General features: G+C 37.2%; 1 protein-coding gene and 1 long non-coding RNA gene across 4 annotated transcripts; one reads left to right on the top strand and one right to left on the bottom strand.

Moving 5' to 3' along the window:
• Positions 1 to 11,740: 11,740 nt before the first annotated feature.
• Positions 11,741 to 15,128, bottom strand: LOC144383775 (uncharacterized). The gene is made up of 3 exons (XR_013451207.1): positions 14,726 to 15,128; positions 14,190 to 14,288; positions 11,741 to 14,066 (listed from the first exon to the last, which is right to left on the bottom strand). It is a non-coding gene; the product is annotated as an uncharacterized LOC144383775 (long non-coding RNA).
• Positions 15,129 to 15,310: 182 nt separating this feature from the next.
• LOC144383044 (uncharacterized) lies at positions 15,311 to 19,539 on the top strand. Of its 3 annotated transcripts, XM_078083040.1 has the most exons (10): positions 15,311 to 15,428; positions 15,569 to 15,655; positions 16,226 to 16,344; positions 16,436 to 16,819; positions 16,905 to 17,121; positions 17,308 to 17,445; positions 17,763 to 17,980; positions 18,078 to 18,231; positions 18,312 to 18,421; positions 18,945 to 19,539. In XM_078083040.1, exons 2-10 carry the CDS (start codon positions 15,589 to 15,591, stop codon positions 19,254 to 19,256), a joined length of 1,719 nt encoding a protein of 572 aa, XP_077939166.1. In that variant the 5' UTR covers positions 15,311 to 15,428; positions 15,569 to 15,588; the 3' UTR covers positions 19,257 to 19,539. The 3 variants fall into 3 exon arrangements, with proteins under 3 accessions (XP_077939166.1, XP_077939168.1, XP_077939167.1); XM_078083042.1 differs by lacking the exon at positions 16,226 to 16,344 and having other exon boundaries at positions 15,315 to 15,428; XM_078083041.1 differs by lacking the exon at positions 15,311 to 15,428 and having other exon boundaries at positions 15,450 to 15,655.
• Positions 19,540 to 22,073: the final 2,534 nt, after the last annotated feature.

Below are 22,073 nucleotides of genomic sequence, written 5' to 3'. Positions count from 1 at the left end.
TCCTGAGGTGCTAGTTTTAGGAAAACACTGTTAACCAATGCATTCTTGTGTTCTGTGCGTTTTCAGCTTTCTCTCGGCCTGAAAACGCCTTACTAGTCATGTAAGCACCAAAACTTAGTTTGAACAAAAAAGGTTGGAAAACTATTCACAAACCATGGTACCATCATAAAACAGATAAATGTACTTTCCTGAGGTGCTAGTTTTAGGAAAACACTGTTAACCAATGCATTCTTGTGTTCTGTGCGTTTTCAGCTTTCTCTCGGCCTGCAAACGCCTTAATAGTCAAGAATGCACCAAAACTTAGTTTGAACAAAAAAGGTTGGAAAACTATTCACAAACCATGATACCATCATAAAACAGATAAATGTACTTTCCTGAGGTGCTAGTTTTAGGAAAACACTGTTAACCAATGCATTCTTGTGTTCTGTGCGTTTTCAGCTTTCTCTCGGCCTGCAAACGCCTTAATAGTCAAGAATGCACCAAAACTTAATTTGAACAAAAAAGGTTGGAAAACTATTCACCAACCATGATACCATCATGAAAAGGATAAATGTACTTTCCTGAGGTGCTAGTTTTAGGAAAACACTGTTAACCAATGCATTCTTGTGTTCTGTGCGTTTTCAGCTTTCTCTCGGCCTGAAAACGCCTTACTAGTCATGTAAGCACCAAAACTTAGTTTGAACAAAAAAGGTTGGAAAACTATTCACAAACCATGATACCATCATAAAACAGATAAATGTACTTTCCTGAGGTGCAAGTTTTAGGAAAACACTGTTAACCAATGCATTCTTGTGTTCTGTGCGTTTTCAGCTTTCTCTCGGCCTGAAAACGCCTTACTAGTCATGTAAGCACCAAAACTTAGTTTGAACAAAAAAGGTTGGAAAACTATTCACCAACCATGATACCATCATGAAAAGGATAAATGTACTTTCCTGAGGTGCTAGTTTTAGGAAAACACTGTTAACCAATGCATTCTTGTGTTCTGTGCGTTTTCAGCTTTCTCTCGGCCTGCAAACGCCTTAATAGTCAAGAATGCACCAAAACTTAATTTGAACAAAAAAGGTTGGAAAACTATTCACCAACCATGATACCATCATGAAAAGGATAAATGTACTTTCCTGAGGTGCTAGTTTTAGGAAAACACTGTTAACCAATGCATTCTTGTGTTCTGTGCGTTTTCAGCTTTCTCTCGGCCTGAAAACGCCTTACTAGTCATGTAAGCACCAAAACTTAGTTTGAACAAAAAAGGTTGGAAAACTATTCACAAACCATGATACCATCATAAAACAGATAAATGTACTTTCCTGAGGTGCAAGTTTTAGGAAAACACTGTTAACCAATGCATTCTTGTGTTCTGTGCGTTTTCAGCTTTCTCTCGGCCTGAAAGCGCCTTACTAGTCATGTAAGCACCAAAACTTAGTTTGAACAAAAAAGGTTGGAAAACTATTCACCAACCATGATACCATCATGAAAAGGATAAATGTACTTTCCTGAGGTGCTAGTTTTAGGAAAACACTGTTAACCAATGCATTCTTGTGTTCTGTGCGTTTTCAGCTTTCTCTCGGCCTGAAAACGCCTTACTAGTCATGTAAGCACCAAAACTTAGTTTGAACAAAAAAAGGTTGGAAAACTATTCACAAACCATGATACCATCATAAAACAGATAAATGTACTTTCCTGAGGTGCTAGTTTTAGGAAAACACTGTTAACCAATGCATTCTTGTGTTCTGTGCGTTTTCAGCTTTCTCTCGGCCTGCAAACGCCTTAATAGTCAAGAATGCACCAAAACTTAATTTGAACAAAAAAGGTTGGAAAACTATTCACCAACCATGATACCATCATGAAAAGGATAAATGTACTTTCCTGAGGTGCTAGTTTTAGGAAAACACTGTTAACCAATGCATTCTTGTGTTCTGTGCGTTTTCAGCTTTCTCTCGGCCTGAAAACGCCTTACTAGTCATGTAAGCACCAAAACTTAGTTTGAACAAAAAAGGTTGGAAAACTATTCACAAACCATGATACCATCATAAAACAGATAAATGTACTTTCCTGAGGTGCAAGTTTTAGGAAAACACTGTTAACCAATGCATTCTTGTGTTCTGTGCGTTTTCAGCTTTCTCTCGGCCTGAAAACGCCTTACTAGTCATGTAAGCACCAAAACTTAGTTTGAACAAAAAAGGTTGGAAAACTATTCACCAACCATGATACCATCATGAAAAGGATAAATGTACTTTCCTGAGGTGCTAGTTTTAGGAAAACACTGTTAACCAATGCATTCTTGTGTTCTGTGCGTTTTCAGCTTTCTCTCGGCCTGAAAACGCCTTACTAGTCATGTAAGCACCAAAACTTAGTTTGAACAAAAAAGGTTGGAAAACTATTCACAAACCATGATACCATCATAAAACAGATAAATGTACTTTCCTGAGGTGCTAGTTTTAGGAAAACACTGTTAACCAATGCATTCTTGTGTTCTGTTTGTTTTCAGCTTTCTCTCGGCCTGCAAACGCCTTAATAGTCAAGAATGCACCAAAACTTAGTTTGAACAAAAAAGGTTGGAAAACTATTCACAAACCATGATACCATCATAAAAAGGATAAATGTACTTTCCTGAGGTGCTAGATTTAGGAAAACACTGTTAACCAATGCATTCTTGTGTTCTGTGCGTTTTCAGCTTTCTCTCGGCCTGAAAACGCCTTAATAGTCAAGAATGCACCAAAACTTAGTTTGAACAAAAAAGGTTGGAAAACTATTCACAAACCATGATACCATCATGAAAAGGATAAATGTACTTTCCTGAGGTGCTAGTTTTAGGAAAACACTGTTAACCAATGCATTCTTGTGTTCTGTGCGTTTTCAGCTTTCTCTCGGCCTGAAAACGCCTTACTAGTCATGTAAGCACCAAAACTTAGTTTGAACAAAAAAGGTTGGAAAACTATTCACAAACCATGATACCATCATAAAACAGATAAATGTACTTTCCTGAGGTGCTAGTTTTAGGAAAACACTGTTAACCAATGCATTCTTGTGTTCTGTGCGTTTTCAGCTTTCTCTCGGCCTGAAAACGCCTTAATAGTCAAGAATGCACCAAAACTTAGTTTGAACAAAAAAGGTTGGAAAACTATTCACAAACCATGATACCATCATGAAAAGGATAAATGTACTTTCCTGAGGTGCTAGTTTTAGGAAAACACTGTTAACCAATGCATTCTTGTGTTCTGTGCGTTTTCAGCTTTCTCTCGGCCTGCAAACGCCTTAATAGTCAGGAATGCACCAAAACTTAGTTTGAACAAAAAAGGTTTGGAAAACTATTCACAAACCATGATACCATCATAAAACAGATAAATGTACTTTCCTGAGGTGCTAGTTTTAGGAAAACACTGTTAACCAATGCATTCTTGTGTTCTGTGCGTTTTCAGCTTTCTCTCGGCCTGAAAACGCCTTAATTGTCATGTAAGCACCAAAACTTAGTTTGAACAAAAAAGGTTGGAAAACTATTCACAAACCATGATACCATCATAAAACAGATAAATGTACTTTCCTGAGGTGCTAGTTTTAGGAAAACACTGTTAACCAATGCATTCTTGTGTTCTGTGCGTTTTCAGCTTTCTCTCGGCCTGAAAACGCCTTACTAGTCATGTAAGCACCAAAACTTAGTTTGAACAAAAAAGGTTGGAAAACTATTCACAAACCATGATACCATCATGAAAAGGATAAATGTACTTTCCTGAGGTGCTAGTTTTAGGAAAACACTGTTAACCAATGCATTCTTGTGTTCTGTGCGTTTTCAGCTTTCTCTCGGCCTGAAAACGCCTTACTAGTCATGTAAGCACCAAAACTTAGTTTGAACAAAAAAGGTTGGAAAACTATTCACAAACCATGATACCATCATAAAACAGATAAATGTACTTTCCTGAGGTGCTAGTTTTAGGAAAACACTGTTAGCCAATGCATTCTTGTGTTCTGTGCGTTTTCAGCTTTCTCTCGGCCTGAAAACGCCTTACTAGTCATGTAAGCACCAAAACTTAGTTTGAACAAAAAAGGTTGGAAAACTATTCACAAACCATGATACCATCATAAAACAGATAAATGTACTTTCCTGAGGTGCTAGTTTTAGGAAAACACTGTTAACCAATGCATTCTTGTGTTCTGTGCGTTTTCAGCTTTCTCTCGGCCTGCAAACGCCTTAATAGTCAAGAATGCACCAAAACTTAGTTTGAACAAAAAAGGTTGGAAAACTATTCACAAACCATGATACCATCATGAAAAGGATAAATGTACTTTCCTGAGGTGCTAGTTTTAGGAAAACACTGTTAACCAATGCATTCTTGTGTTCTGTGCGTTTTCAGCTTTCTCTCGGCCTGCAAACGCCTTAATAGTCAAGAATGCACCAAAACTTAGTTTGAACAAAAAAGGTTGGAAAACTATTTACAAACCATGATACCATCATGAAAAGGATAAATGTACTTTCCTGAGGTGCTAGTTTTAGGAAAACACTGTTAACCAATGTATTCTTGTGTTCTGTGCGTTTTCAGCTTTCTCTCGGCCTGAAAACGCCTTACTAGTCATGTAAGCACCAAAACTTAGTTTGAACAAAAAAGGTTGGAAAACTATTCACAAACCATGATACCATCATAAAACAGATAAATGTACTTTCCTGAGGTGCTAGTTTTAGGAAAACACTGTTAACCAATGCATTCTTGTGTTCTGTGCGTTTTCAGCTTTCTCTCGGCCTGAAAACGCCTTACTAGTCATGTAAGCACCAAAACTTAGTTTGAACAAAAAAGGTTGGAAAACTATTCACAAACCATGATACCATCATAAAACAGATAAATGTACTTTCCTGAGGTGCTAGTTTTAGGAAAACACTGTTAACCAATGCATTCTTGTGTTCTGTGCGTTTTCAGCTTTCTCTCGGCCTGAAAACGCCTTACTAGTCATGTAAGCACCAAAACTTAGTTTGAACAAAAAAGGTTGGAAAACTATTCACAAACCATGATACCATCATAAAACAGATAAATGTACTTTCCTGAGGTGCTAGTTTTAGGAAAACACTGTTAACCAATGCATTCTTGTGTTCTGTTTGTTTTCAGCTTTCTCTCGGCCTGCAAACGCCTTAATAGTCAAGAATGCACCAAAACTTAGTTTGAACAAAAAAGGTTGGAAAACTATTCACAAACCATGATACCATCATAAAAAGGATAAATGTACTTTCCTGAGGTGCTAGATTTAGGAAAACACTGTTAACCAATGCATTCTTGTGTTCTGTGCGTTTTCAGCTTTCTCTCGGCCTGAAAACGCCTTAATAGTCAAGAATGCACCAAAACTTAGTTTGAACAAAAAAGGTTGGAAAACTATTCACAAACCATGATACCATCATGAAAAGGATAAATGTACTTTCCTGAGGTGCTAGTTTTAGGAAAACACTGTTAACCAATGCATTCTTGTGTTCTGTGCGTTTTCAGCTTTCTCTCGGCCTGAAAACGCCTTAATAGTCAAGAATGCACCAAAACTTAGTTTGAACAAAAAAGGTTGGAAAACTATTCACAAACCATGATACCATCATGAAAAGGATAAATGTACTTTCCTGAGGTGCTAGTTTTAGGAAAACACTGTTAACCAATGCATTCTTGTGTTCTGTGCGTTTTCAGCTTTCTCTCGGCCTGAAAACGCCTTACTAGTCATGTAAGCACCAAAACTTAGTTTGAACAAAAAAGGTTGGAAAACTATTCACAAACCATGATACCATCATAAAACAGATAAATGTACTTTCCTGAGGTGCTAGTTTTAGGAAAACACTGTTAACCAATGCATTCTTGTGTTCTGTGCGTTTTCAGCTTTCTCTCGGCCTGAAAACGCCTTACTAGTCATGTAAGCACCAAAACTTAGTTTGAACAAAAAAGGTTGGAAAACTATTCACAAACCATGATACCATCATGAAAAGGATAAATGTACTTTCCTGAGGTGCTAGTTTTAGGAAAACACTGTTAACCAATGCATTCTTGTGTTCTGTGCGTTTTCAGCTTTCTCTCGGCCTGAAAACGCCTTACTAGTCATGTAAGCACCAAAACTTAGTTTGAACAAAAAAGGTTGGAAAACTATTCACAAACCATGATACCATCATAAAACAGATAAATGTACTTTCCTGAGGTGCTAGTTTTAGGAAAACACTGTTAGCCAATGCATTCTTGTGTTCTGTGCGTTTTCAGCTTTCTCTCGGCCTGAAAACGCCTTACTAGTCATGTAAGCACCAAAACTTAGTTTGAACAAAAAAGGTTGGAAAACTATTCACAAACCATGATACCATCATAAAACAGATAAATGTACTTTCCTGAGGTGCTAGTTTTAGGAAAACACTGTTAACCAATGCATTCTTGTGTTCTGTGCGTTTTCAGCTTTCTCTCGGCCTGCAAACGCCTTAATAGTCAAGAATGCACCAAAACTTAGTTTGAACAAAAAAGGTTGGAAAACTATTCACAAACCATGATACCATCATGAAAAGGATAAATGTACTTTCCTGAGGTGCTAGTTTTAGGAAAACACTGTTAACCAATGCATTCTTGTGTTCTGTGCGTTTTCAGCTTTCTCTCGGCCTGAAAACGCCTTACTAGTCATGTAAGCACCAAAACTTAGTTTGAACAAAAAAGGTTGGAAAACTATTCACAAACCATGATACCATCATAAAACAGATAAATGTACTTTCCTGAGGTGCTAGTTTTAGGAAAACACTGTTAACCAATGCATTCTTGTGTTCTGTGCGTTTTCAGCTTTCTCTCGGCCTGAAAACGCCTTAATAGTCAAGAATGCACCAAAACTTAGTTTGAACAAAAAAGGTTGGAAAACTATTCACAAACCATGATACCATCATGAAAAGGATAAATGTACTTTCCTGAGGTGCTAGTTTTAGGAAAACACTGTTAACCAATGCATTCTTGTGTTCTGTGCGTTTTCAGCTTTCTCTCGGCCTGAAAACGCCTTACTAGTCATGTAAGCACCAAAACTTAGTTTGAACAAAAAAGGTTGGAAAACTATTCACAAACCATGATACCATCATAAAACAGATAAATGTACTTTCCTGAGGTGCTAGTTTTAGGAAAACACTGTTAACCAATGCATTCTTGTGTTCTGTTTGTTTTCAGCTTTCTCTCGGCCTGCAAACGCCTTAATAGTCAAGAATGCACCAAAACTTAGTTTGAACAAAAAAGGTTGGAAAACTATTCACAAACCATGATACCATCATAAAAAGGATAAATGTACTTTCCTGAGGTGCTAGATTTAGGAAAACACTGTTAACCAATGCATTCTTGTGTTCTGTGCGTTTTCAGCTTTCTCTCGGCCTGCAAACGCCTTAATAGTCAAGAATGCACCAAAACTTAATTTGAACAAAAAAGGTTGGAAAACTATTCACCAACCATGATACCATCATGAAAAGGATAAATGTACTTTCCTGAGGTGCTAGTTTTAGGAAAACACTGTTAACCAATGCATTCTTGTGTTCTGTGCGTTTTCAGCTTTCTCTCGGCCTGAAAACGCCTTACTAGTCATGTAAGCACCAAAACTTAGTTTGAACAAAAAAGGTTGGAAAACTATTCACAAACCATGATACCATCATAAAACAGATAAATGTACTTTCCTGAGGTGCAAGTTTTAGGAAAACACTGTTAACCAATGCATTCTTGTGTTCTGTGCGTTTTCAGCTTTCTCTCGGCCTGAAAACGCCTTACTAGTCATGTAAGCACCAAAACTTAGTTTGAACAAAAAAGGTTGGAAAACTATTCACCAACCATGATACCATCATGAAAAGGATAAATGTACTTTCCTGAGGTGCTAGTTTTAGGAAAACACTGTTAACCAATGCATTCTTGTGTTCTGTTTGTTTTCAGCTTTCTCTCGGCCTGCAAACGCCTTAATAGTCAAGAATGCACCAAAACTTAGTTTGAACAAAAAAGGTTGGAAAACTATTCACAAACCATGATACCATCATGAAAAGGATAAATGTACTTTCCTGAGGTGCTAGTTTTAGGAAAACACTGTTAACCAATGCATTCTTGTGTTCTGTGCGTTTTCAGCTTTCTCTCGGCCTGCAAACGCCTTAATAGTCAAGAATGCACCAAAACTTAATTTGAACAAAAAAGGTTGGAAAACTATTCACCAACCATGATACCATCATGAAAAGGATAAATGTACTTTCCTGAGGTGCTAGTTTTAGGTAAACACTGTTAACCAATGCATTCTTGTGTTCTGTGCGTTTTCAGCTTTCTCTCGGCCTGCAAACGCCTTAATATTCATAAATGCACCAAAACTTAGTTTGAACAAAAAAGGTTGGAAAACTATTCACAAACCATGATACCATCATAAAACAGATAAATGTACTTTCCTGAGGTGCTAGTTTTAGGAAAACACTGTTAACCAATGCATTCTTGTGTTCTGTGCGTTTTCAGCTTTCTCTCGGCCTGAAAACGCCTTACTAGTCATGTAAGCACCAAAACTTAGTTTGAACAAAAAAGGTTGGAAAACTATTCACAAACCATGATACCATCATAAAACAGATAAATGTACTTTCCTGAGGTGCTAGTTTTAGGAAAACACTGTTAACCAATGCATTCTTGTGTTCTGTGCGTTTTCAGCTTTCTCTCGGCCTGCAAACGCCTTAATAGTCAAGAATGCACCAAAACTTAGTTTGAACAAAAAAGGTTGGAAAACTATTCACAAACCATGATACCATCATGAAAAGGATAAATGTACTTTCCTGAGGTGCTAGTTTTAGGAAAACACTGTTAACCAATGCATTCTTGTGTTCTGTGCGTTTTCAGCTTTCTCTCGGCCTGAAAACGCCTTACTAGTCATGTAAGCACCAAAACTTAGTTTGAACAAAAAAGGTTGGAAAACTATTCACAAACCATGATACCATCATAAAACAGATAAATGTACTTTCCTGAGGTGCTAGTTTTAGGAAAACACTGTTAACCAATGCATTCTTGTGTTCTGTGCGTTTTCAGCTTTCTCTCGGCCTGAAAACGCCTTACTAGTCATGTAAGCACCAAAACTTAGTTTGAACAAAAAAGGTTGGAAAACTATTCACAAACCATGATACCATCATAAAACAGATAAATGTACTTTCCTGAGGTGCTAGTTTTAGGAAAACACTGTTAACCAATGCATTCTTGTGTTCTGTGCGTTTTCAGCTTTCTCTCGGCCTGCAAACGCCTTAATAGTCAAGAATGCACCAAAACTTAGTTTGAACAAAAAAGGTTGGAAAACTATTCACAAACCATGATACCATCATGAAAAGGATAAATGTACTTTCCTGAGGTGCTAGTTTTAGGAAAACACTGTTAACCAATGCATTCTTGTGTTCTGTGCGTTTTCAGCTTTCTCTCGGCCTGAAAACGCCTTACTAGTCATGTAAGCACCAAAACTTAGTTTGAACAAAAAAGGTTGGAAAACTATTCACAAACCATGATACCATCATAAAACAGATAAATGTACTTTCCTGAGGTGCTAGTTTTAGGAAAACACTGTTAACCAATGCATTCTTGTGTTCTGTGCGTTTTCAGCTTTCTCTCGGCCTGAAAACGCCTTACTAGTCATGTAAGCACCAAAACTTAGTTTGAACAAAAAAGGTTGGAAAACTATTCACAAACCATGATACCATCATAAAACAGATAAATGTACTTTCCTGAGGTGCTAGTTTTAGGAAAACACTGTTAACCAATGCATTCTTGTGTTCTGTGCGTTTTCAGCTTTCTCTCGGCCTGAAAACGCCTTAATAGTCAAGAATGCACCAAAACTTAGTTTGAACAAAAAAGGTTGGAAAACTATTCACAAACCATGATACCATCATGAAAAGGATAAATGTACTTTCCTGAGGTGCTAGTTTTAGGAAAACACTGTTAACCAATGCATTCTTGTGTTCTGTGCGTTTTCAGCTTTCTCTCGGCCTGCAAACGCCTTAATAGTCAGGAATGCACCAAAACTTAGTTTGAACAAAAAAGGTTTGGAAAACTATTCACAAACCATGATACCATCATAAAACAGATACATGTACTTTCCTGAGGTGCTAGTTTTAGGAAAACACTGTTAACCAATGCATTCTTGTGTTCTGTGCGTTTTCAGCTTTCTCTCGGCCTGAAAACGCCTTAATTGTCATGTAAGCACCAAAACTTAGTTTGAACAAAAAAGGTTGGAAAACTATTCACAAACCATGATACCATCATAAAACAGATAAATGTACTTTCCTGAGGTGCTAGTTTTAGGAAAACACTGTTAACCAATGCATTCTTGTGTTCTGTGCGTTTTCAGCTTTCTCTCGGCCTGAAAACGCCTTACTAGTCATGTAAGCACCAAAACTTAGTTTGAACAAAAAAGGTTGGAAAACTATTCACAAACCATGATACCATCATAAAACAGATAAATGTACTTTCCTGAGGTGCTAGTTTTAGGAAAACACTGTTAGCCAATGCATTCTTGTGTTCTGTGCGTTTTCAGCTTTCTCTCGGCCTGAAAACGCCTTACTAGTCATGTAAGCACCAAAACTTAGTTTGAACAAAAAAGGTTGGAAAACTATTCACAAACCATGATACCATCATAAAACAGATAAATGTACTTTCCTGAGGTGCTAGTTTTAGGAAAACACTGTTAACCAATGCATTCTTGTGTTCTGTGCGTTTTCAGCTTTCTCTCGGCCTGCAAACGCCTTAATAGTCAAGAATGCACCAAAACTTAGTTTGAACAAAAAAGGTTGGAAAACTATTCACAAACCATGATACCATCATGAAAAGGATAAATGTACTTTCCTGAGGTGCTAGTTTTAGGAAAACACTGTTAACCAATGCATTCTTGTGTTCTGTGCGTTTTCAGCTTTCTCTCGGCCTGCAAACGCCTTAATAGTCAAGAATGCACCAAAACTTAGTTTGAACAAAAAAGGTTGGAAAACTATTCACAAACCATGATACCATCATGAAAAGGATAAATGTACTTTCCTGAGGTGCTAGTTTTAGGAAAACACTGTTAACCAATGCATTCTTGTGTTCTGTGCGTTTTCAGCTTTCTCTCGGCCTGAAAACGCCTTACTAGTCATGTAAGCACCAAAACTTAGTTTGAACAAAAAAGGTTGGAAAACTATTCACAAACCATGATACCATCATAAAACAGATAAATGTACTTTCCTGAGGTGCTAGTTTTAGGAAAACACTGTTAACCAATGCATTCTTGTGTTCTGTGCGTTTTCAGCTTTCTCTCGGCCTGAAAACGCCTTAATAGTCAAGAATGCAACAAAACTTAGTTTGAACAAAAAAGGTTGGAAAACTATTCACAAACCATGATACCATCATGAAAAGGATAAATGTACTTTCCTGAGGTGCTAGTTTTAGGAAAACACTGTTAACCAATGCATTCTTGTGTTCTGTGCGTTTTCAGCTTTCTCTCGGCCTGAAAACGCCTTACTACACTGCAAATTATTTGAATCTTATCAAGATAAAAAAACTTAGATTTAGAAGTGTTAGACAATTGATCTTGTTTTAAGAGTGAATTTCTTATTTTTAGTGTTTAACTTTACACTAAAATCTTAAATCAAGCACAACCTTATCTTTTTTGTCTCAAATAGGCATGACATCTTAAAATGAGTCAAATAACTGTTAAATTAAGATCTTTTACATCTCTCCCTCAAATTCTCATCAATAAAGCTTGTTTTAAGATTCAGTAAACTCAAGTTGCTTGATTCAAGAGTCACACAAAAAGCATCTGAAAGAAACAGAGTTTATTATTGCTCTGACTTCAAGCATGTTCAGACAATGTGAGGATAAATTATACAGCCTTCACCACAACTCACCATACAGTCCATGGAATTGTTTAATGACCAAAACAGTTTGTTAACAAAAACAGGCCCAGGAAACCGGCAAACTTGATCACCCAATAAATCAATGCTTCCCTTTCATTCCTCCATTTTAATGTCTACTTCTGTGGGAAATAATATCACAAAGACTATATTTTATTGGCACAAACATATGTTCCTTGAAACTAACAGAAAAATAAGAAATACAGTCAATGAGTTCATGTACAAATTCTGTAGCCTGGGCAACATTGGGAACTGCCACCTCATATGCCAGAAATTCTGGACTCAAATTCAGTGTCTCATAACGCTGGTACTCAAAAGCAACATAAGAGGAATCAATCACAAATATATCTTTTATCAGTCCGAACACTGGGAAAGCATCATCTACATCTACAATAATCATAGATTTACCACTAATGTACTTATTGCCATTGAGGATGTACCATTTCACTGAGACAACAGATTGCATGACCTCTACGCCTAGAAAATCTTTGACTTTTCTCTTGACATAATAAAAATTTTTGACAGCTGAGACAGGCCCCGATTCTCTTTCACTAGCAAAAATTGGATGCTCAATGCCTATTTCATTTTGACAACATTCAAGGAACTGGTTATGGTTTGCAAGCGATTTACAGACATTTTTGAAATTTAACTTAGAAGCCCACTGCTTAAAATAACTGTGCTTAGCTTCAAATCGCATACACATACTTCTTATTAATGGACCAAGAGATATGATTTGGCTTGGTAGATGTAACATGTAATGTTGCTTGGGTATTACATTGGCTTCAGAGAAAAGTTCTTTGAAATGATGCAGATGTTGCTCAATCATGCGTCTGAGCCGTAATACGGTTTCTAAAGAAATAACAGGAGCAAGGACAATTTGAACAATCTCAATTAACTTGAGAATAAATTTGACATACTCGTTGTCCATACCGTTCAAAAGAAAAGGTAGGATTTTTAAAAGTATCAACATTTGTCCACATGACTGCTTTAATTTATTGTCATTAGCAGCTAAAGTACTGACACTAATAGGACATGGCTTATCTCTTATGTCTAGAGGTGAGTAAGGAAAATTTAGAATAGCTGAGTTAATCTCATCTAATTCTATCTGTCCTGACAGAATCAGGTTTTTTAATACAAGCTTTATTTCCATTGGTGCAACACCTTCAAAAATTACATGCATTATATCCTGTGGTGTTTGTTTGATCAGATCAAATGCTGGAACATCAACTAGTCTGCTTCTTCTGTTAATCCCATAAGTGGTTTTGAGGGATGCTTTCAATGTTTCTGTGCTTGCCTTATCTATTTCAACACACTGCCTAATGTGCTTTTCCAAAGTTCTTTCAGCAAACCTATTCTCCTCAAAAATACTTTGCATATCCTCAAAGGAGCATTCACAATGTCTACATTTGCTATAAGCAAAACCAACACCTTGTTTAAATCCAGCAATATCATGTTGGGCAAGTGTGTCTCCACATATGGCGATCACAGCACCAAACAACTCAATTTCACCATTTGGGGTGTCAATCCTAACACCATTGTACAGAAGTGTCAGATCTTTTTGGATTCTTTTTAGTATAACATCAACACCCCACTGAGAAATATTGTTTGCCTTGGCAATAGCCAGGAGTCTTATTGCAGCCAACTTCGACCTAAATTTTGGATCTATATTCCCTAAACTATAATAAAACATCAGTAATTTATTTGCAGAGGCATGGGCGCCTAAAGGGTTACATATTTCAATTTCATCGGTGTACAATAGTATTTGCAATGCATTTGGCCTTTGAGAATATAATGGATGGGATGTAAAAAGGGCTCCATCAGTAAAATCATACAAGAATCCCTCACTTCTTTGTGGTACAGTGGTTAACATGGTGAAGATTCTGGGATTGGTCAGTAACTGCTTAAGACTTTGAATGAGTGGTACATAGTAAAAACTTTTGCCTCTTAAGGCCATGACCCTTGAAAGACCACGCTTTACCCAACAAATCTTCTGGGACACCACAACTTCCTCTGGGTTGACTGGATTGAATAGTTCCCGGATGGTTTTATTCTGTCCATATGCTGTGGTTGAGAAAGGATCCATGAACGCATCAAACGTAGCCAAAGCCTCCCCTTGGAGCTGAGCAGTTGTGTCTGGATTCTCTTCAAACACCCTTCTGATTCTCTCCCTTAGTGTGTCAATGAGAGCAGCTTGGTACTGTTGCACCCCTGAGATGACACTGTTGACAGTTCTCTGGGAAAATATTTAAAATGTAAATAATTTTGGCACCCATATAATTCACAGGCCCATATTTTACATTAGAATAATTTAAATTAATAGTACCATTAAAGCATTTGCCCATGAAGATAAATTTACCTGTGATAACTGGCACTGTTCCCGGACACTGATGGCGAATGCCGCTGCGGATCTAGCTATATCAGGTCTGGTTCTGGAGGTCACAGCAACAGCGTCTTCCTTTATAAAATGAGTTGTAATTTTTTAAGAGCGAGTAGATGGACACAGTCAAAGTTGCAATTGATTTGAAAGGAAATGGACATTTTTGAGGAGATGCCCGAGAGGGGAAAGACTTCATTTTAATCCCGTATTCGCTTCACTGGTCTGGAACCTGAGCAGCTCTATCGTCTAAGGTAAGAGGAATTAAATGTTTTTTTTAATGTTTAATCTTAGCATTCAATGGAGATAATACCTATGAAAGAGAAAGTGTGCATAGGCTACTCAAATCATGCATGATTAACGCGCACACTCGCAGTGTGGATTCAATGAGGCCCATATTTAAATATATCGTTATATGTAGGACAAAAATATTAAATTACATAACAAGTCAGCATCACACAGAGAGCAACCTAATTGGCACGATAAGATTGAAAATAAATTGAATTGTGGAAACTTACGGACTCAAGGCGGCCGTCAGCTTCAGGCTGTGGTGACGGTTCAGGTAAAGAGGCATCAGGTGGGACAGCCGTAGTGCTGGCCGCTGCAGGAGTGCTACAGCTGGCAAACACCGAAACACCAAATGTTTCCTGTCCCAAAGACCGAGAAGAAGGCGTCGTACTCCATCCGCTTGGTGGGCATCCAGTCCTCAAATACTGAAGGTGCGTCCGTTTAATGTGGCGAAAGAAAGAGTTAAAAACTCTAAAGTCCTGTTCACATCCATCAATACCACAGTAAACCCAAAAATCCGGGCTGCGACTGTGACTTTTATTAATGTGGCTAAGGAGTACTTTAAGACTTAAAGCAACAAAGACGAAACATATCATACACCTCCACGCCGCCATGATGCACCGTTGTTGTCGCGGGCTAATGATCCAGAGGTGGATGGGGAGGGGGGCACTCATAAAATATATTGTTATTATTTTAACAATACATTCCTCTAATTATAAATGCGACTTAATTAATTTTACGATGGTAAGTTTTTTAAAAATAATATTTTGCTAACATGTTCATGTTTACGTCCGATCATTTCTGCGCATCCTCAGTTCATGTCCTCCAACGGTCCCACCTCAATGACGTCAGTGTTCGCGGTTCACCGCTTGAGTAACTGAAAGATTTGGGTGCGTTACATTTGACGAAGAAGTGCAAGAAGAGCGGCTCAATGTCAGTAAACTTTATTGAATTAGTAAATATTACTATGTCGGTATATGCTTAGCAAGCTAGCTAATTGTTAGCTAATGTGCACTTTTACACGCTAGCCGTTAGCTAACGAACTCTGTTTGCCTATGGGTTTTCCCGGGTAGTTCTACGGTACCGCCTGTTAATGCTTCAGGGAGCTGATGAATCTAAGATGGATACTTTTGACGATGCCACTCTATCGGTGTTGGAGGGTAAGTCATGAATACAATTTATATCTGATGCATTGATGCTATTTATGGAGTGTACTTTATTAATAACTGAATACTTTTATTTGAAATCCAACATTTTTCTGCTTTCTGGGTTTTTTCTCAACCGTAATTTGCTTAACGAATTTATAATATTCTTAGGATGAAACATTTTAAGTAAGAGTCAGAATTCTAAAGCAAAATATATGGTTGTAAAATAGAAATCCCACATTTTAAAAACACGCGGTCTGCAGTGTCCCGCAGGCGGGAACGTTACCCTTCCCCCCCAACATTGTAAATCATCCGCCATTCATCAGATTGTTATGTAGCATAGTCATTATACCTCATTTGAAAGCTTGGACTCTTATGAATCAATACATGACAATGTAAAATATGTGTTTATACAATGTCAAGTCAATCGATATCTTTTATTAACCAAATTAACCAAAAATGCCCTCCGCCCTTGGTGCTTCACTACCTTCTAGCTGCAGTGTACAGCCTTACTAAATAAATTGATTGGTTCTGTAGCTTGCTACTGCTTTATCTAAAGATAGATATTTGTCATATATCTCACAGCTGCCAGTGTTGATGAGGAGGCTTTGAAAGGCCTTAGCCGGGATGACCTGAGGGATCTTTTTCCTGGCCCAGAGAATTTCCTCAAAAGAAAGAAACTTTGGAATTTCATCAGTGAAAATGTAAACACAAATTGGAATCAGTAAAAACTAGTAAAGTATACATTTTAATGGTTCTAATGCATTTTGTTTTTATTCCACACAATTCTAATAGTGTGAAAATACCACGGACCAAGATGCCAACAATTGTGCCATGCCACCATGCCAGCCTCAAACCTCAACCCCCATATCTGCTGAGAAAAAAATGAAAATGCCAGACCCTCCAGAGTATGTGGTGTACACAGATTCAGAGTTAGACATGGTGCGTAGTCAATACTTTGCACTGCTCTGCAATGGAAAGGAAAAAAATTACAAACTGTCCAAGGAGCTATGTTGCAGACTTGTAAGGAACACAATAACCAGTATGGTTGCTATCCTGCGTGCTAGTCCCATGGGGAAAGAAGTCAGTTACCCGTCAAAATTGGAAATAAGAGCCATGTCACAGAAGATTATAGACTATTACCCAATGTTACGGGATGATGATCCAAACATGCCTTATGTAAGTATTATTTTTTTATCTAAACCAAAACTTTGGGCAGGTCAGCAACAAGACAAACAACGTATCTAACATTCTTTTACCACAGCTGACTATCTACACCAAAATGTACAAGCGACTCCAAAATATGAGATCCCCACGGAAGAGGCAAGGCTCTGTACCACAAAGAGGAGTGGCAAAGACAGCTCTCTTCAGTGCAGACAACCAAGACATGGAGACGGATTGGACAGACACAAGCAACTCAAGTGATAATACCTTACTTCTTGAGAGCAATGATGACCTTACCGAGGACAACTCCAGTGAAGGTGTGCAAATTGTTTGCAAAAAATGAAGGGGTGCTGTTAGACTACTGTTTTTTTGTCTAAAAATTGTCTAATCATGTAATGAAACTATAGAGTTTATGGTTAGGCATGCACTGTGTTTATCTGCCGGTTTTGCTTGTTGTCATGCTTTTATTTGTGTTTTATTTCTTTCATTATTTCCCCAAAAAGCATTCCCAGCACATCGACCCCCCTCTGTGCCAAGGAAGCCAAAGACCAAAACCTTCCTGCTGCCATCCGCATCAGCCTCAGGCTCCTCACTCAGGACTGTGATCGCTTCACCAACCACGCCTGCAAAGGATGATGTTGGTAAGCCCACCTCAGCACACCTCTCAGCCTGTTATCCATGATAATGACTTTCAGAGTGGCAAATCAGAGTCTAAACGGTTGGAGATTAAATTCAAATTTCCTTAGTTTGTGGATGTTAATGGAAACTCTTTTTCCAGACAACTCCCATTGTTCATATAAACAACATAAAATTATTGTATTTTTGTATTACTAATTATTGTATTATTGTATCAATTAAGTTAATTGATTTGAGTGTTACAAGGGAAGTAGACCGACCTGCATAATGCAATAAAGTTGTGTTTACGTTGAAATGTCTGCTCTGTTTTTTGCCATTTCAGTCGGCCAGGACAGTCTGAAAATGCAGGCTAGGCACTACAAAACCTTGAGCAACATGTACAATAAGCCAAATGCAAAACCCAATCAAAGTGATGTTGCTCAAGTTTTAGACCTTGAGTTTAAGGCCAGACGGGCTTTCATTGATGCAGATGTTACAAGGGAAGAAGACCGACCTGCAAAAATCTTTGAGGCATATCCATGCTTTAGAGATGTTCGAAATGTATGTTTTTTTTCCACTACTTGCACTTGAATTACTGTCTATCCATCTGTGTTCTAAATGTCCAATGGTTGAATAACTGTGCACAATGCTGTCTTAGGCAATGGATGAGCTGCGGCGCATAGTAGGTGGCACCAACAGCAGATACATCGAGGAAGTGAAAGGAAGATGGGCAGACTTTTGTGCCAAGGTGCAGTTCTATGGTGTGTGGAAGAAAGCCCTGAAACCCCCCTTTCCATTGGATGTCCGTGGAGGTAAGTTGCGGTTCCATATGCAAATGTATTTTGATTTATACCATATTCAGACCATTCAGACCAATCTTTCTATTCTTTAGTGGAGTTCACGCTTGCCCTCTTCAATGCACTCCCATCCCTTTTCCCCTCACCAACTTCACCACCAAAGAAGCTTGGAAATAGCTGTGAGGCACTTCTTCATGTCCTGAAGGTAAAAACATTTTTGTGTGTTGATTCCTTACTGTCCTCTTATTTTCTCACATTTGTTGTGCATGTTCACATAACAATACACCCTAAGTTCACAATCACAGATACTTTTTGCAAAAAAGTGTTTCTAGTGTCCCTCAAATGGTGTTCACAGAAAGGAATACCAAGAAATGTTTGATTAAACAAAAAACCTTTGATTAATTCATCCATTAATTCATCCCAGAAACATAAAAATGCACCTTGCATCAGCTTGTATCCATTGTTAATCCATCCTAAATTCTTACACCTTGATCTGTCAAACAAATGTTGCCCATTTTGAAGTAATTCATGATTATTTCTTCCAGTGTAATAATAAATCAATATTTTTCATCAGTGTTTGTATATAATAATGACTATTTCAAGAGTGTCATTAGTTGCAACTTGGTCATTTATCTAAAAATTAAATTTTTATGTTGAACATGCACTTGACTTTCAATACATTTTTATCTCTTCTCACTTTACACATTGTTCTTTTTATTCTGTTCCAGTCAGGCGAAGACCCTGCCCTGTACCTGGAAAAGCATCCTCTCTCCTCCCCAGTTCTGCTTTCTGATGGCTCAACCACCATTGTGGCTGTGGGTAATGTACCTGTGACCACCCTCCCTCAGGAAGATTTCTCAGACGGGATGTTGGTGTTAATGGCATATTACTACACTTTGCACTTAAGATATCCAAAATGTGTTGCAACGCTCCTGTCAGTTATTCAAACAGAGGTAATTGGTGACACAATCCACGATCAAGATGCCACTAGTGCTTACAGGAAAGCAATGGCTGATTGGAAGTCTTTCATTGAGAAGTAGCTGAGTATTTTGTCATGCCAGTTCTTATTGTTAGCTGTGAGTTGTTATTGTTAGCTGTGCCTAATAATAGTTTTGTGTTGCACAAGCTTATACAGTCACTGAGTTATTACCTCATTTAGGCCTGTATTTAAAATGATAGTTAAGGAAAAATCCATAACTGAGGGCTGAGAAGTGTTTTTGTTTTTTGCCCTTTTGCTTTTAATTTCTTTTATTTTTATGGAAAAGTATTCAAATGTCTATAACAAACTTGACTTGCTGATGTTAAATAAATGTTGTCTTAAGCCATGTTATTTCTGCACCATTATTCTAAAAAAGGACAGGCTTTAGATTTTAAGATGCTCAAAGTAAGAAAACAAAATGGGTAATTGCTTATATTTAGTATATTTCACTTATTTTGAGGCTGTAAAAGTTTAAATTTAAGTAATCTAGTCTTAAAAACAGCATTTTATGCTTATATTTAGTATATTTCACTTATTCTGAGGCTGTAAAAAGTTTATTTTAAGTTATCTAGACTTAAAACCAGCATTCTATGCTTTTATTTAGTATAATTCACTTATTTTAAGGCTGTAAAAAGTTTAAATTTAAGTAATCTCATTTTACAACCAGCATTTTATGCTTATATTTAGTATAATTCACTTATTTTGAGGCTGTAAAAGTTTAAATTTAAGTAATCTAGTCTTAAAAACAGCATTTTATGCTTATATTTAGTATATTTCACTTATTCTGAGGCTGTAAAAAGTTTATTTTAAGTTATCTAGACTTAAAACCAGCATTCTATGCTTTTATTTAGTATAATTCACTTATTTTAAGGCTGTAAAAAGTTTAAATTTAAGTAATCTCATTTTACAACCAGCATTTTATGCTTATATTTAGTATAATTCACTTATTTTGAGGCTTTAAAAAGTTTAAATTTAAGTAATCTGATCTTAAACCCAGCATTTTCATCTTATGTTAAGCCTTCCAAATACCTCTTTAGACAAGCTTATTTCTAGATTTAATTATCTTAATTCAAGAAATCTTGTCAAGTGAAATTATCTAGCTGCATGGACAGATAATTTCACTTGTTTTGAGTACATTTTACCTCAAATTTAGTTTTTTTATCTTGTTTTGAGACACCCTTTTTTTGCAGTGTAGTCATGTAAGCACCAAAACTTAGTTTGAACAAAAAAGGTTGGAAAACTATTCACAAACCATGATACCATCATAAAACAGATAAATGTACTTTCCTGAGGTGCTAGTTTTAGGAAAACACTGTTAACCAATGCATTCTTGTGTTCTGTTTGTTTTCAGCTTTCTCTCGGCCTGCAAACGCCTTAATAGTCAAGAATGCACCAAAACTTAGTTTGAACAAAAAAGGTTGGAAAACTATTCACAAACCATGATACCATCATAAAAAGGATAAATGTACTTTCCTGAGGTGCTAGATTTAGGAAAACACTGTTAACCAATGCATTCTTGTGTTCTGTGCGTTTTCAGCTTTCTCTCGGCCTGCAAACGCCTTAATAGTCAAGAATGCACCAAAACTTAATTTGAACAAAAAAGGTTGGAAAACTATTCACCAACCATGATACCATCATGAAAAGGATAAATGTACTTTCCTGAGGTGCTAGTTTTAGGAAAACACTGTTAACCAATGCATTCTTGTGTTCTGTGCGTTTTCAGCTTTCTCTCGGCCTGAAAACGCCTTACTAGTCATGTAAGCACCAAAACTTAGTTTGAACAAAAAAGGTTGGAAAACTATTCACAAACCATGATACCATCATAAAACAGATAAATGTACTTTCCTGAGGTGCAAGTTTTAGGAAAACACTGTTAACCAATGCATTCTTGTGTTCTGTGCGTTTTCAGCTTTCTCTCGGCCTGAAAACGCCTTACTAGTCATGTAAGCACCAAAACTTAGTTTGAACAAAAAAGGTTGGAAAACTATTCACCAACCATGATACCATCATGAAAAGGATAAATGTACTTTCCTGAGGTGCTAGTTTTAGGAAAACACTGTTAACCAATGCATTCTTGTGTTCTGTTTGTTTTCAGCTTTCTCTCGGCCTGCAAACGCCTTAATAGTCAAGAATGCACCAAAACTTAGTTTGAACAAAAAAGGTTGGAAAACTATTCACAAACCATGATACCATCATGAAAAGGATAAATGTACTTTCCTGAGGTGCTAGTTTTAGGAAAACACTGTTAACCAATGCATTCTTGTGTTCTGTGCGTTTTCAGCTTTCTCTCGGCCTGCAAACGCCTTAATAGTCAAGAATGCACCAAAACTTAATTTGAACAAAAAAGGTTGGAAAACTATTCACCAACCATGATACCATCATGAAAAGGATAAATGTACTTTCCTGAGGTGCTAGTTTTAGGTAAACACTGTTAACCAATGCATTCTTGTGTTCTGTGCGTTTTCAGCTTTCTCTCGGCCTGCAAACGCCTTAATATTCATAAATGCACCAAAACTTAGTTTGAACAAAAAAGGTTGGAAAACTATTCACAAACCATCATACCATCATAAAACAGATAAATGTACTTTCCTGAGGTGCTAGTTTTAGGAAAACACTGTTAACCAATGCATTCTTGTGTTCTGTGCGTTTTCAGCTTTCTCTCGGCCTGAAAACGCCTTACTAGTCATGTAAGCACCAAAACTTAGTTTGAACAAAAAAGGTTGGAAAACTATTCACCAACCATGATACCATCATGAAAAGGATAAATGTACTTTCCTGAGGTGCTAGTTTTAGGAAAACACTGTTAACCAATGCATTCTTGTGTTCTGTGCGTTTTCAGCTTTCTCTCGGCCTGAAAACGCCTTACTAGTCATGTAAG

The sequence above is a fragment of the Gasterosteus aculeatus genome, chromosome X (genome assembly GCF_964276395.1).
Source record: "Gasterosteus aculeatus chromosome X, fGasAcu3.hap1.1, whole genome shotgun sequence".
Lineage (NCBI taxonomy): Eukaryota > Metazoa > Chordata > Actinopteri > Perciformes > Gasterosteidae > Gasterosteus > Gasterosteus aculeatus.
This window is presented reverse-complemented; position numbering and strand designations above follow the sequence as displayed.